The sequence below is a fragment of the Falco peregrinus genome, chromosome 7, assembly GCF_023634155.1.
Source record: "Falco peregrinus isolate bFalPer1 chromosome 7, bFalPer1.pri, whole genome shotgun sequence".
Classification (NCBI taxonomy): Eukaryota; Metazoa; Chordata; class Aves; order Falconiformes; family Falconidae; genus Falco; species Falco peregrinus.
This window is the reverse complement of record NC_073727.1, coordinates 79,740,681-79,757,849: the sequence shown is the minus strand read 5'-3', so window position 1 is coordinate 79,757,849 and position 17,169 is coordinate 79,740,681. Positions and strand designations below refer to the sequence as shown.

The window sequence follows — 17,169 nt, the reverse complement described above, 5'->3', positions numbered from 1 at the left end:
CTCTTCCTGTAACTGTATCCAACTCAACTACTGTGACCACCCAAGTTTCTAACAGAGAACAGTAAAATGAGCAAGTCAAACCATGGGAAATCTGCAGTGAAGTCCGTAAGTCAAATAAATGAATCTAATCGAATTTTGTGAAAACCTACCAGTACTAGAGTGACTTCTGTATCTCTATGATAGTAAATATTTTTTTCTTGAAGGTGGATGAAGGGGGATCATCACATCGATGTCCAAGAGCATTTTCTATACGTAGTCATGCCTTACCCAGCATCTCATGAAACTTAACATAATAAGCCTCCTATCTTCCCAAACCTCCTACCCAGCCCTTCCTTACAGACATTAATTATCAAATTAAATCTATAGAGTGCCACTGAACTAATGCCATGATTACACTTTTAAGCTAAATGCTTTCCAATCACATACAGCCTTAACTGAGTCGGTAGTGTATCTAAATATAGTGTGATGTCCTTTTAAGTACGTACTACAGTGCTCTGATCTGTAACAGTCTTGAACGAACAGTCCTTCCATAAAAAAATGTGTTGCACATTCTCCGGGAAGCTGGAACAGCTGCAGCATGGTGTTTGTGTTCTGTGTATGGCATCTGGAATAAAAAACTACTGTATTTTGAATTAAAAGCCTTATTATGATATACTGTCATTTATATCTATGCAAACCCAGAATTATGCTACCAGTGTTTTGATTCTCTTAAACACTGAAACAGCACAAATACGTGCATACTAGCCACTATAGCTTTACCAATGCTGAAGAAAGAAGGCAGACAGATGTTTAAAGCTCTTCTTTAAACCTTTTTGCCAAATCCACAGAGGGTTTAGTTGTTTGGGTGGGTTTTTTTGTTTGTTTGGGGTCTTTTTTTTTTTTTTTCTCATTTAGTTTTTTAGAATTCAACTGTTTCACATAAACTATGGAGTCCTTCCACTGGAACTGAACAAAATAATGATGTGAACGCTGTGAAGGTCTCAAAACAATTAGAGTGGAACAGCCATCAAGACCTATACAAATGTTGTAGTGCAGATGGCTACCTATTCAAAATCCATTAATGGATGTTTAAAACACAGCTGTTTAAAAATGTTAACACACTAACTTGCATGGTGCAAGCTTGAAAAACTAAGCTTGCTTACTAAGACTTACTGAATGAAAGAAACTACAAAAATGGAAGAAATGCACCAGAAATGGACTGGAAATTGCCAAGGCCATGTTAGAATGCCTCTCTCAAAAAAGGGCTCGTTTCAAAACAAGAGAAAACATATTTATATTTAAGGAATTAATTTTGCATACACATAATTATTGCAAAGGAGATCCAGTCCATACCGAAGGGAAATTTTTGAAAGGTTTAGAGAATTTTATGTGTAATAAACCAAGCATATTTGCAAATGTTAAAGTAGTGGAAGAATCAAATCCATGTGAGCTGATTGCTCTGAAAAGCAGAAGGGAATATTTTCTCAATGTGCAGCACAGCATAATTTCTCTAATAAATATAAATACTTATTTTCTGAAGCAGTGGGCAAACACTGCTACTTGGCAAAGAAAGAATTAATTCTGTTGAGGAGGGACAAACTCTGATTTCAACTGCTATTTTTTTAATAGCCATTTAATATTTCTTTCTCACTATTCCAAAATGTCTATTAGACGTGAACATTTTTTCATTCTTATTTAAAATAAGTTTTGCTCCTGCAGCTTTCAAAGAATTTGTCACATATTTTAGCACCAAAAATTAGATATATCTTAAGTCCTTGATGGTTTTAGCCATCAGCTTTACTGCACCACCTGATAAGACTTACCACATTTTCATTAGAGCTGTCTAAGTCTTCATCTGTCTGCTTTATTTTCTCGACTCTTTCAGCATCTTATGAGAGTGAAGAAACACAGTAGCATAAGGTTTGCTTTACTAACATTTTAAAAGCGATTACTATCACCATAGTGATATGAAGCAAAATAGCTACGTTGATGAATTTAGTGCACTAGAATGTGCTAATAAAATTTGTTCTGAGCACTGAAAAATTGGACCATCCTACCTAAGGCTATACCATTTTCATGTAGAAAATACTTGAAAAGTTAAAGCTTTGGGGATTTGAAGTCCAGGAAAACTAATTCATTCTCCTTACTGTGGAAAGGAGTACATGCCTGTCAGAACACTGGGTACTCCAAAAGTATTTTTCTTGTAACAGTGGACAGAAAATTTGCTTCCTCAAAATTGTGGTCATACTTCTAAAAAATATTCTGAATAAAACAATTTTCAACAGAGTTCTCTCCATTTAGTACTCATTAAGCTGTGATTAAAATTCTAATTTCATTTCCACATATACTTAAAAACTAAAGACAATACTAGAAAACCCTAGGTACTAAAGGATAAGAGAAATTCATAACATTGCAGGTTGGTGTTCTCCAACAACTATTTAACCATAAATTGGCTCTACATTAACCCAGTAAAAAAAATATTGAGGAGCAAAAATAATGCTTATGATTAATATTAAAGAGAGTCAGAATTTAAAAATGTTTCATAATGAAAAAAATACAAAAATCTGAATCGATCTGTTAGCACAATCCAAATCAGAAAACTGTCCCTTAAATATGAGCAAAGGTATACACTTGGTCATCCTGGCCAAAGTCCTCAGATCGCACATTACCCTTCTCCCCTGCAAACTTTATCAAACCTGTTTTTCCTTTTTTTTTTTTTTTTTTTTTTTTTAACATGTTAACTGGTTGGGAAGTACCACAGAGACACACTGTATCTCACCCCCTTGTCCTGAGTTGACTTGTGATGGTAATGGCAAACCCAATATCCAATGAGCTGTTCTATTTATACACTTTCTGGCTTCTGACAGATGATCTCACCTGGAAATTTCAGTCCCAATTGTTGGGTTTTTGTAATAGCACTGATGTCCCACAATTTGGCAATTGAGGACCTAAAGCCTTGTTTCTCCTATTTCTCTCTCCTTTGAGAACTGTTCATTTAAGTTCTATGTTCACAGTGAGGTGGTCTCAAAACAGAAACATCATTATCAAAGTTGTCTCCACGTTTAACCATAACAAGATCTTGAAATAATCTTTCAAATATGTTAGATGTTACAAGTTAGATGCCTAACTGCCTATTTACCCATTCCAAAGTAAATTTGTGGGTTTGTTTCTGCTGAGTTACTTCACTTATCCGCTATTTTAACCTGTGCCTCCAGGAGCATGCATCAATTCTGCAAAACACAGGGAAGTGACTCTGGATGGGCAGGGACAGAAAGTCTGGTGCCTGTGCTATGGCAGAAAATGCCAGGAGTGTTCTGATGTCCGCAGTGTTGGGTGCTTGACAATGTTTGTTGTTTTCTGTACGGCACCAGTTCACAAATGGAAAATCTCTCTTAAACACAGAAATAAAAATACAAGCGTCTTTGAAATGTGGCTCTTGAAGCACGAAAGTGTAAATTAATAAAAGCTGTGATTTTCTTCCAACTACTGTTATTCTGAGACATTATTTTTAATGCACACAATAGCTATGTTTGTCTTTGAATTTTTACAGTGGACTTCTACATTCATACTGCTGTCCCATGTTCATTCACTGAAAGCACGTAACTCTCAAAGACACCAGAATAGAATTGCAGGAATGCTTACCCCACAACTGAATTACTGCTGGTTTTGTCTCCCCTTTACTTTGCCTACACTGAAACCGTGCTGTATTTCTAAAAGGAAACACAGAATCTAACCATCTATTCCTCTCCTGACTTCTACAAATGTTCCCTCTTGGTTACGTGTCACAAGGCAAAATGTCTTTAGCAGGAAGTTCAGCTCCAGCCCCTTACAACTGGATTTGTAGGTGGCAGTGCAGATGTGTGAGATGTTTTCAGCACATTACTCAGAAGCCTGTACAGTTTTAAACTTACAAGGTTGTGGGATATCATTTTAGCATTATCAAGTTTAAAAAAAAAAAAAATTCCCTCTATATAATTTCAGCTATGTAATTTCAGGTACATTTAATTATCAGAGAAAATCTTTACAGTTTTATTAGGAAAGGATATCAAAGTAATCTATGTATTTCAAGAAAGGAAATACTTTATATGTGACATTATTGGGATGCAAAAAAATTACACACATATGAGAACAGCAGCATGTGATTGGATCTAATTCTGTCCAGCTCTCTACACATCAGACAACAGCAAGAGAAGAACCAAAGCGTCAGGCCAACAAACCATGGTACTTCCATGGCCCACTTTTCCAGCTTCCAGGGGTTTGCAGGCCAGGGACTTACTAAGCTAGAGGTGACACAGCTTTGTTTAACAGCTGTTGAAGGATCTTTCTTTCCTGAACTAGTGCTGAAGCATTATGTTTTTTGCAGATTCATTTTAGATGACATCAATGACTAAGTCCAATGCACATCAGATAGGGATAAAATCAATGTTAAAGGTATTGAAGACATTTCTGTTGGACTTTATAATACAGTGTTCTTGAGGGTTATATATACTATTTTAAATAAACAGGTTTATGTCTTCAATTTTCAAGCCAAAGTATCATTTCCATACTACTGACTTTACCTTGGTATATTGATCACGCTCATGTTCTTGACTAGAACCAGACCCTGATGTCTGATTATAACGGTGCACTTTCATTTTCATCTGTCTCGTTCGCTCCTCCACTACTAAGCTTGCTGCAAAAACACACAATGAAAATCAATTAAAAATAGTGAAAACTTTTTTTGAAAAACAAATGGTTTAGCAACAATTTTAGCTTATTTGCTTCTCAGCAAAACAATGTACAAACATGTAGAACAAGCAAGGTGTAAACACAGAACAAAGGAACACTAATGTCAAGAAATCAGCCATTTCCACTGCAAGAGTCTTTACCTGAAAATGGGCAGTCATCCCAATTTCCTATACATTATCAAGCTGGTGCAACAGATATGAAAAGAGTGAAAGAATTTAGATGATAGGCTGAATTATAAACCTCCTAGGTATTCTGGATACAGGGGACATAAATCCATGATCATCTAACCATGTATTCACTTAAATGTAGAAAATAGTACAGTAGCATTCTAAGAATTAAAGCATTAAACAGGTATTAAAATTTATTTCTAAAGTAATTAACTCCTACTGCTATCTTGAACATAACTGCTTACCATAGATAAAGATTATTTGAGAGGATAATTTATCCATTCAACCAGTCACAGTAAAAACCCCAGTAATATTCTAGTGGTTTTTTTTATTTTTACAAAGAGTCCTTTAAATGCACTACTTTGCTCTCTAATATTCACTTCTGTTTCAAACAAATTAATTGTTGTGCTTTCAACTTCCCTGTGACAGTCTTTGTTTAAAATATTGCATCTGATCTTAAACCTTCAAGAAGCTGTGGTGCTATAAAGAGCATCTTCTTCAATTTGAACAACCTATGGCAGTTAATATTGGCTGTGCTTGCCACAGGAAGATGACCTCGTACTAGCAGAAAGAGCAGCGTGAAAGCCTCTGGAATAAGGCTTCTTTACAATAAGTTAACCTTTGTGTAGTGGATAATTTTCAGAGGGAATTATATATTTTACTATTCTTAAACTTGGTAACACTATAAATGCAAAGGAATACCAATAAAATCAATACCTTGAAAACTGGCACTTTTTAATACTTCTAGAACTATACCCAAATATTTATTAGTAACTATTCTAAATCACAGGAGTACTCACTATGTTCATTGTGTTTTAACAACTTATAACATCCCAGAAAATTTCTTTTAGTTGGAACTCTTTGTGTGGTCACAAATACAAGACTGTCATTTTATTTGGGAAATCCTCCACAAAATCATCTGCTTTTGGGTCAACCATGGATTTTTATGACTCTTTCTGTAACAATTAGTTTTAAAAGTAAAAATTTTTCTGAAGAGCCCCTCCCCAGATCAGTGACAGGAGACACACACCAATTTAAAAGCTGCATGGAATCAATTTTCAATCACAAAACGCAGATTATTTTAAATTAGTGGAAAATAAGTGCTCTATCATGTTTTTTAAAGATCTGTATTGTGAGTTAAAGGATACTGAAGTTCTCATATGTTGGTTTTGTGTTAGTTAACTGTGGGATTCTTTACACATCTATTTTTTGTCTGTGCTTTGCTAGCACAAAGATGAAAAAAAATAAAACAAAAGTAGTACACTCAAGGTTGGATATTTTAAACTGTGTGTTACTGCACAAATCACCATTGTGCATGCACATACCACCCGTAAAGTGCTTGTGGAAATGATGGAATGTCTGTAAGCTGGTTGAGTATGAAAAAATATACAAAGACATCACTGTGAAAAATATGTTGTTTTCATGTCCTCCTTCCACATTTCTTATTTTAAAAAAGAAAAATTAAATACAGCAAATTACATTAAAATTCTGCTACAGCTACAAATTTAAGGCACAAAATAAAGTTATTGTAATCTTCAATCTCTTATACGCAGAGGGTCCAATCTAAGAAATTCTGCACATGCAGAATGTCACACTGGGCCAGCAATTATTCCAGATGACTAATTATGTCGGTAAATGTGTACCTTAATTGCAATGAGTCCAGTTCCACCATCAGATATGCAGGCACAGCTCCAATTACTTCAATGGAAGTTGCATGGAGGTATCTGAAGGCAAAATTGAGCACTTTAGGTGAAATTTTTAAAGATGGCCTCTTATTTTAAGGACAGATATGAAAGGATTAAGATACATCAAATGGTGACTGAAGTAAAAACCTCAGATATCTTAATCCTATCATACATGCATGAAGTAGGCTGAGGATATAAAATCAGAGTCAAATTGAGACCCCTTTAAAAATTTAGCCCTATGTGGGTATGGTGCACAGATTAGAGTTACTCTGATTAATAACCCTTTCACTGTGTGACTTTTAGGTGCTTTACCCTGTCAAGTGTACGGTATACTAAATAACTTATACGATATAACGTTACTCTGTATTACTTACAATACCTGAGAAAGAATATTCTATTATGTAATAAGATGCCATTTTGGTGACTATACATGAAAATTACTGCAGTCAAGGTTGGGCAAAAATTCAACCTTAACTCTTTAATTCTTGATTTTTGTTATGTTTAAGTCCTTAACCTTAGTGACACACTTATGTTCTGGTTTTCATTATTGGCTATCATTACACAAAATAACATGAGAACAATTAATGAGGACTGTGAAGTAAATCTAAATTCTCTAATGGAGAAATTTGGGTTTGTGCATGGAGTAGGATGTAGTTTAGCACCAATTAGCTGTCAATGTATTTTGAAGCAAGCAACTGTGTGAAATGTAAGTCTGCTCTAGAAAATCTGTGTTCTTTCCAGCTTTGTTGACCATGCACATCTGAGCAGATGTACTCTATTTCAATTCTGTGATGGAAAATTTCATCTGCCTGATAAGTAGCCTGGTATACTCTTTACACGTTAATCACAAGAAACAAAAAAAAAAATCTAACACAGGAGCAAAAGCACATTAGCAGAAGCTGTAACAACCATAGGTAACACCACCATACGATCACATTACTTTTCTTGGAACACAGCTGGTTACCACAGGTAACGAAAATTTGACATAAACAATACTTCAAGAACTTAACCTGCCTCTTAGAAAAATATGGATCTACTTTACTTTAGGACATCAGCATTTACACACTGCTTTTCCTGGAGCTCTTGAGAGGTAGGCCTACACAGTAACTTACAGATTGAAGCACTGTAATCCTAAAACCTTTAAATTCTACAGTGGCCCTGGAATTCAAAATATGGAGATTTCCCATACATGTCTCAAATTAGTGGTACAACTACCATCAATACCAGTTGTGTCAACATGTTACTCTCTGGTGTCAGAAGTCACGCTTCAAAGAGCTATAACTCTCATCTCTTCAAGAGCTGCTGATTCAGATGTGAGATCAATCAGTATGAGAAGCAACTGAAAGAAAAGAACTCATTGAGCAGACTGCTTAGATAAGGGGTGAAAGTTTAGAGCTAAAGCTTTTATTACTCCTAAACCATGATGTACAACCATGATGTACAAAACCAACCAGGCCATGCAGGAGAGAAAAGACAGACATATGAATGGAATCAAAATGTTATACTTCAATTCCATTAAAATATTTATAAACTTGCCTGACTCCTGTAATCCCAGTGTACTGGGTCTGGCTGGGATGGAGGTAGTTTTCTTCACAGCAGCCTGTACGGTGCTGAGTTTTAGAATTGTGACTAGAATAGCGTTGATAAGACACTGATGTTTTAGCAATTGTTCAGCAGTGCTTTGACAGCACCAAGGCCTTCCCTGTTTCTCATGCTGCCTGCCTGCCTGCCTTCTCCAGCGAGCAGGCTGCAGATTGGGAGGGGAAACAGCTGGGACAGATGACTCCAACTGACCAAAGGCACAGTCCATGCCATATAGCATCATCCTTGTCAATAAAACTGGGGGTAGGGTTTCCAATGTAGCTGTTGCTCAGAGACTGGCTGGGTACTGGTCTGCTGGTGGGAGGTGGTGAGTGAGTGCTTTCGCATCACTTGGTGGTGGGGTTTATGGTTTTATCATTTTTCTTCATTTTTTCACTTCACTTATTAAACTGTCTTCATCTTGACCCGTGAGTTTTTACTCACTACTGCTCTTCCAGTTCTCTCTCCCATCCCGCTGTGGAGAGTGGAGTGAGAAAGCAGCTGGTGGGTGCTTAACTGCTGGCTTGGGTCAACCCACCACACTAAGCTACCAAGAATTAACTGCTTAATGTAGTTCTGAATGGTATTCCATCAAACAAAGTTCCTTGAGCTGTTACTTAGTTTATTACTCAACTCACTGCTAAGTCCCATCTGGCTTCCACTGTTAATGAGATTCAAAGAAAGAAGACATGGTCTAAAAAATTAAGACCATCTTCCATCCCATAGCAGGTTCATCAGCTCCCCTGGGGTCTCTTCCTCCCATGTTATTAAAGAAACATCCCTGTGAAGACTGTGCACCCTGTACTGTAATTCGTAACAGACCTTACAGGATTCTAAATATGCTGCATGCTGGAAGTACAACTAAAAATCTGGATTGCCAATCTGCAGAGGTACTATTAAAAGAACAATTAAAATATGCACATAATGGAAGAGCCGGCTTTTTACTTATAAAAAAATTCTAGAACTTGCTTATATTTCTTGTGATAAAAGAAGTTTTGATTAACATTAAAGGAAGTTCTTGGTACATGTTTCCATCATAAGGAAAGTGTGGGGGGTTTTTATTGAAAGCCTATAAAATATGTGCTGTCCTTCAACTATATAAAATATGCAAGTCCATAAAATGCTACTTAAAGGAGGCAAGGAATAAACAATGAAAATAGCTATAGCTACAGATCTCATTTTCAGCCTGCAATCTACTCTCAAAGAAAATTAGGATAGGCTAACAGTTGGGTTTTCTTAAAGGAGAAGGCAATTTCTTAATTTTTCTAAGACATCTGTTTACTAAAAATATATGTACTAGCCATATAACTTTTAATAAGTCAGCACTATGATAAGTTTTATAGCATTACACTTGATGGCGTTAACTACTTGACAGCCCTCATCTTTATTTCTATGCTCAGAAAACTAGTATGGACACATTTCAACCCCTATCTGCTGTTTAACTGATAGAGAAGTTAGACCTGGCTAGAATACTAACTGTTCAGAATATATGCTACCTTTTCAATTATGTACAAAACAACAGAACCATAAGCAATATACTATTCTAACATATCAAATATAGTAGGGCAGATAAAGTCGTGGTGTTTGTTTGTTTTAAGTACTTTAGTAGATAGACAGAATGTATCACAGGTATATTTCTGTTATCCACAGAATGTGAATCTAACAATGCATAAAAAGTGACTTAAAATAAATTCAACCTGCATTGGTATGAACAACAGATCAATCCCATGAAAATCAGCGAGAGCTGCAACAGTTGCACCAACAGTAGTGACCAGTGCGAAAGGAACTGAAGTAATTTTAAGGTTTTAAGTCCCCTATTTAAGGTTGGAATGGGGCACTAAACTCTAAATTATTTGCAAAATTTCTTAAATGGCATGATGCTATAAACACCTATCTATTAAGCTGACAGCATAATATATGAAACATATATGGGCTCATTGGAATACGGATTGTACCGCAGGCAGCAACACTGAACTAGCAAGGAACAGCATAAATGTTATAGCTGCCTTTCTAGCTCTGGTTTTTAATTTCTGAGATTAACTGTTTAGGTATCCACCCATTTCACATTACAACAATCACCAAAGACACTCTACATTCTGTAGACTATGGAAAGCTGTGAATTCTGTCAATATACATCTAAAAAACCCCTATTCATACATTTGAAAAAAAGGGATTAAAATTGTTTTAGCATTGAAACTACCTCCTGTGTTGTGGTGTGACCGTTACCAAATTCCAAGGAAAACCACCTTACCCCCACAATTGAACTGCTGTACACGCTACACATGTATCTCCAGCAAAATATCACTATCTCTGAAGTGAAGACTTGTTGCTCTCCAGCAAATGATAAGGCAAGAAAGGAGAAGGGAAATTTTGGCAAGGTAAATGAAAATAAGTCTTGATGTTTACGAAAAGAACAACAAATTCTCAAATGACATACTAAGATAGAGAGTATTAGGACATCAAAAATAAAGATGGAAACTGGAAGATACTCATTTTATCTGAGGTCTATGGATTGATAATTTAGGAACGTTATCATTTCAAGAATACTGATAGTGAAAAAGATTCAGAGGGAAGTAATGAGAATTATATGAAGTCCAGGACGTGGTCTTGCAGAAACACATTTAGGAAAGTATTACAAAGAATGGAAATATGTGGCTTGATTGTGGTCCATAATTATTTACATACAGGAAGACTTCTAACAACAGAAGTCTAACAATCTTCAATTTAGCAGATACAGGTACAACAATGCCCAGTAGCTATGAAGTTAGGTAATGCTAGCTAAGTAATAAGACATATGTTTAAGAAGCCAGGTGGTTAAGAACAGGAAAAAAATTCCATCACTTGCAGTCATTAAGTGAAAATACCTTTCTAAAAGGACATTCTTGCACAAACCCGACTATGGACTTAATGCCAGAATTACTGGTGACATTACCTGGTCTGTGATTAAAACTGATAACCATACTGTTTTTTCCTAGACTATGGAAAACCCATGAATGTCTTGGCACTGGCGATACCATTCTCTATAATAGTGAACTCTGCAACAAACACATATTTTACTCTGGAGGCACTTCATGTTTCTGGTCAAGATAGTCAAGACAGAAAAGAGGTGTATGTAAACTACAATTTGGAAATCCTCCAGATCTTTCTTACACTAATAAACGTTGGATTAAGCTATGTAAGAAGAAGAAATTGTGATGAAGATTTCAGATAGCTGTAGCCCTTAACAGCAGATATCACACATCCTTTACGATGCAAACTTTAAAGGAAAAGGTCTAGAAGTCTAAACAGATAGAAATACTCGCTTACACAAGGAACCTATTGAAAAGTAAGTTGAAGTGAAAATCTGTCTCCTAAAAACTATCTTATACTAAGTGTTTCTAAGGCACAAAAACTAGGTTCTGGCAGGGCAACAGGGATCCGCACTTATCCCAGAAGCTGACAGATCTGATTCACTCTCAGACTTCATATTAAGAAGAAAAGTTGAACAATGACCAACAGCTACAGCTATAATGCAGTCTAGAGGCATGTACACAGCCTTTCTACACAGCAACAGCCAGAAGCTTCACCTACCTGTGCTACCTAGGTGATCTATGGGTGGGGATTGTGGGGGAAAGATCAGTGTCTGGTTTGAGGAAGTGAGAAGTGGAAGCTGAAGAAGAAACTAGGCAGAACCTATGTCCAAAACAAAAGCAGAGAAATAAAGCTGTGGTGAGATTTGGGTGGGAGAATCCCCCAGTGCAGTGGGCAATGGAAGCAAGGAGGGAACGGAGCATTCACTGGAGAGCTGGCTGTGCAGCATAGCAGAGAGAACTCTGGTGCTGTACCAGGATGAAGCGTTTCAGAAATAATAACAGAGTCATGAGGTTATTTCTGCTCAGGCTTCAGGATTAGTTTTGCAATATGCATACACAAAATATCCCTGTGGTAGATTACATTACTTCAAAAATCCACAGCAAACTCTACCACGAAATTTAGAAAACACGCAAAATCTTGAAATCATGATCAGATGAATGTTTTGAAATATAAGGTTAGTAACACCGAAAAATCAATTTGTGGCTAAGATAAAGAACTTGTCACCACCTCCCTACGTATACAACTTCAAAAAGTACTTATCAGCAGCGTGCAGATAGTGAAGGAGATGGGCTCTGAAGCATACTCTGCAGCCCTGGTCCCTGTACCTGACTAGCTGTGGCTCCTTTAAGCTTGTGTGCATGGATTTCCTTCCCATGGGAGCTGACACTGCTCTGGGCCACCTCCCAAATCAGAACGGAGGCATGACCAAAGCCCATACTCAGACTGCCAAGCTGGGAAATGAGTTTGGATATCCCAGTACACACAGAGGTGTGGTGGCCATCTTGAGTTTAATAACTCAATCCAGAAGGAAGATAAGCCAATATAAAAATCTTAAGTGGTTGATGCAACAACACTCAGTTCTTCATCAAAGACTGTCAAAGATGATCCGAACTGAAGCTTCTATTAAAACAGTAAGAAAGCAAACATATACTTCTTAAAATCTGAAGAATGTAAATCACTGGTTTTGGCAGCAATCCAAGTCAGCATTTTTGTAACCTGCTGAAGACTTTATTGCAACCCTTCCACTGATTAAGTGGAACAGATGCTTGATTATTTTTGTTGTAATTTATCTGGTCAGTATTGTTCACATCTGTATTACATGCTTTCCTTCACACCTATGTCTCTTGCCACATAATAATCTGTAACCCTGCCATCTCCATCTCCCATTCACCTACTGGCTATATGTTTTATCTCCAATTCTGCACTGGGGAAAGTCAGAGGTGATAGTGGGCTACTAGTGTAAATCAGCTCACGGTCCCCCACAACTGCCAGCACTCCACTTCTTCCCACTCCTCTTCTTTTGCCCAGCTCTTTTCTGCCTCCAGGCTGTATCTACATTAAGCTCCCTCAAGCCAGAGGAATCTGTGTGCATGAAGATCCCACCACCTTCTACACACTCCCAAATCTTGGACCAGATCCATCCAAATCTCGTGGAAACAAACCTGTTACAGGCAGGGCCTATTTTGTCTGCATGAAGTCAACTGTTTTAAACAAAGAAACATTCACTGCAGTCCGAATTACAGGGCAAAGTTTCTGAACTCGAAAGAGGCATAAATCACAAATGGGCATGATTGACTTGTGTTGTTCTGTTTGAGAGAAAAAGAAATACTGCAGAAAGCAAAAATGACAGAAATAGTTTGTAAAATCAACCATTCTTAGCACTTTCTTAAGATATTTCATAGTACATTCTTGCTGCAAAATAACCTGTACTTGCTAATACCCAAGGTAAATGTTATTTATTTTTAATCTTTTTAACATTATCATGAAAACATACTCGTAAGTATTGTCATGGGTGTTGGAATTAGTAGCTTGTAGAATAGCTGCTGTATTTTTACTCAAGCAATGATGAATGTGTCAGTGGGAATTACCCTTACAGAAAGTAAAGAAGTTGTAGGAGATATTCTGATTCAACTCACAGTTTGGCTTTGGCCCTCCAAAGCCTGTATTCAGACCAGCATTTCCCAAGATCTGCAGGACTCAGGACTAAAGGTCAGGGAAAGTTAATCTGTGCTATTAATGTTTATGCAGCATAGTATTTCGCTGTTAACATCAAAAAGGATTTTTTTTTTCATTTTTTCTCTCCAAGCTTCATTCTGATTTCAAGATAATTGCTACTTCCAGCAAAAAGAAAAAAAAAAATTAAAGAGGGACTTCTCTGCAACATTGCCTTGATAGGGACATGACTGACTATTCTTTAAAAAAATTAAAGAGGGACTTCTCTGCAACATTGCCTTGATAGGGACATGACTGACTATTCTTTTCACTTTGTGGGACAGCATTAGATACCTGGTTTTTGAGCTCACTGACTCAATGGTATTAGCACAGACATGGAGAATTTGTCTGAGGTGAGCACTGTGTGTGCCCCTAAAAACCTGCCCTACAATGTGACTTTCTGAGTGTCAAGGTCTTGTCATGCAAATAAAGCACAGCTCCTTCTTCAGAATCTCTCTCCATATGAAAGACAGTTTCTGGCCAACATCACCTTCAAGTATTCCTAAACCCTGACCTACAAAACATCCTTCACAGATGTCAAGAGCCATGGCTGCATCAATAGAACCAGATGTGCACAGCTCAAGAGCAGCTTAGGTAAAATCGTAGTCTTTGTGTGAACTTTAAGTCAATTTGAGCACCTTCTGAGCCATGTAAAATACCATGACTACTCCTGTTAAATACAGTATACTGCATTTCAGAATGAAAAATTAGAAATCACAGCAGAAACTGTTTTCAGCTTCTAAAGAGGGGCATCAGATAGCATACAGATATTTGAGAAACAAACTATTTGCCTGTTAAACACTGTTAACTAAATACTATATATTGACAGAATATATTGAGGGAAAAGCCAGTATTAACAGTTGCCAAACATTTGTAAAAAAAATACATAAATATTTACCTTTTGTGGAAGAGTTAAAAGTCTCTTGCTCTTCAATGAATTAAATGCACGGAATGATGGAAACAGAAAAAGAAATCAGCAAATTTAAAGTTAGATAAAGAAATGCGTTACATATGACAATGGCATGTACAGTAGGCAGTACTCCAGCATATGCAAAAGTAATGTAGAAAAATAAAATGATAAACCATGACAAATAATAAAGCCTATGACTTTTTCTTTAAAATTAACAGGAAAAATGAAGTTACTGAGAACCAGATTGTGGACTCTTAAGTATTCTGCTCCAGCATACCGTCATACTCAAATTGATGAATGACATAAAAATCTGAAAATTCCTTTAACTATCACTCTCACTTCTGAAACATTTAGCCCTGTTTTAGATACTGAAGCCTTTTCTGCAATAATGAGTGTTACAAATTTATTTTCTATTAACATAAATCTATAATACTCAATAATCACTGTACTATTGAAAGTCTGTCTTTAAGGGAAACATAAAAGATTATGAAGCTTGAACTTATTTGCAAGTTAGCAATGCTGAGAAAACAACCCTCTCCAGCGTGAATAAAGATTCCACAAGCTGCCTCAAAATATGCAGTACCACCTCATAATTTAAAAATAAAACTAGAAATATGAAGACAAAACAAACAACACTAAAAGAATAAAATCTAAAATTGAAATGACTTATTATTTTTCTTCTGTCACTCAAGTTTTACACTGTTGGATCTGAAAAAAGGTTTTAACTGAAAGGGTTTGATCTTTCACCATTACTCAAGCCACTCTCACTGCAATGACACTTCAGATCAAGTACATATACACAGCACAGTTTCCACTAGCTATTCATTTTTTTAGGATCTTAAGTTGGTTAAATATAAAAAGGTACTTGCAACACAAATGTATTATTTCACAACATACTGATTTTGTGTACAAAATTCTGATTCTTTTTTGTTAAAAGGAAAGACCGGTCATCAAAATACTTAATTCCTCTATGATGTGACTACCATTTAAGACTTGTACATATATTATACATGTGAACTTTACATAAATAATCCCCATTCAGTACCAGTAGTCTTTAATGTAGCCTTCCCTCACAAAACAGCAGCACACACACACGTACTTCACCTGCATATAAGCTATGTACAAAGCTTATGCAGCATTTTCTAACATGAACTAAGATACAGGAATAATTAATGCTGGTCGCACTTTTGCTTTTCTAAAGGTCACTACATAAGGCCTATTGCTGTGAACAGATGTCACTGGAAACATAAAACCACACTACTTCAGTTATGTTTACAGATGCTCTTTACATGTAAACAGACTGCTGATTATCACAAACCTTGCTCTCATTATAGGACTTCTGAAACATGAAACCACACTGTTGAAGCTACGAAAAAGAAATCATGCTGTGAACAGCCAAACAGAAGCAAATAAAGGGAGAAAGACCTGTTTTGCATGAATTATTTCTTAAAGAGAATTTCTATGCTACAAACAACCATTGCACATTTATCTTGCTGGTTCATAAATTTCAATAGTACATAACATGTTTTTTCTTATTTACTTGATAGATTTTCTAATATTATCCCTAATATTTACTGTGTCTTAAAAGGACTATAGAGAAATACTACAGAACTTCAGGCTGCATTCATTTCCTTGATCAGTACAATGATTAACCATTATACAAAAGTGTAGAGACCCACCCTCAAATCCTATTCAACCAAGAACTCCTGTGGTGTTTCATATTTGCAGTGGCAGACAATGGACTCAGTAAAGATCACAGAAATATGCTTTATACAAAAGTATAATTTAAAACCCACACAACTATATAACAAAGTTGTTATAGAAACAGCTGAAAAAAAGTCAATGCAGAATCCCCACACCTCTTAATGATTTGCACAGTTCCACTCAAACATGTTGCAAATGAAAAAAACCCACCATTGATGTAAATCTTTTCTAGTTCAGCACAGGATGACATATTGAAAACACACCATTGTCCTTACCATGGCTTAGAATTTCACTGCTTTAGTCACTGAGACAAAACATCTTCATATTATTAGGTACTTTCATAAAATTATTAGTTAAAACAAAGAAATGAGAAACACTTCTTGAATAGCATAAGTGAGCGTAATGACTAGCAAATTGTGACTATTTCAAAAAGCACACACAGACACACCTATACCAGACTAACTTCCAATATTGAAGCATCTCAAGACCTTTAGATGCAACGTGTGTCTTGCACTCTAGGAAATACTGCTGACAGGATTGCAAAGGAAAGAAATACAGCCATGTCTTCCTTGAATATCACGGAACTAAAATAAAAATTGCATTGCCTAAAATTACAGAAGCCTACAATCTTAACAATAGCCACTTTAAAAAGTCTGCACATACTGGAGTTGCTAAAAATTTTGTTTAGTTAGAACTGTTCCAAGTGAAAATAACTACCTCCCTCCCCCACTTCAAAACTAGTAAAACTGCTATCCCCTTTAGGACATAATCACCAAGAACCTGCCCCCCGCCTCTTTTTTTTTTTTTTTTTTTTTTTTTTTGGCCAGCATGCGCGATTATGCTGTTTTGA

At 36.3% G+C, this 17,169-nt stretch overlaps 1 protein-coding gene across 46 annotated transcripts in view; it reads right to left on the bottom strand.

Moving 5' to 3' along the window:
- The window catches only part of RIMS1 (regulating synaptic membrane exocytosis 1), a 335,729-nt gene that overhangs the window by 76,580 nt on the left and 241,980 nt on the right, over positions 1-17,169 (bottom strand). For 22 of the 46 annotated variants that reach the window (XM_055809523.1, XM_055809531.1, XM_055809532.1 and 19 more), the window contains 2 exons: positions 14,604-14,633; positions 4,539-4,651 (listed from right to left, as the gene is read on the bottom strand). The exons of 9 other annotated variants lie outside the window; for them this stretch is intronic. In XM_055809523.1, the coding sequence (XP_055665498.1) occupies positions 4,539-4,651; positions 14,604-14,633 (143 nt within the window). Of the gene's footprint in view, positions 1-4,538; positions 4,652-6,517; positions 8,936-12,534; positions 13,300-14,603; positions 14,634-17,169 lie in introns of those variants that run through there. 15 more of the 46 variants (XM_055809526.1, XM_055809542.1, XM_055809548.1 and 12 more) reach the window with 4 other exon arrangements.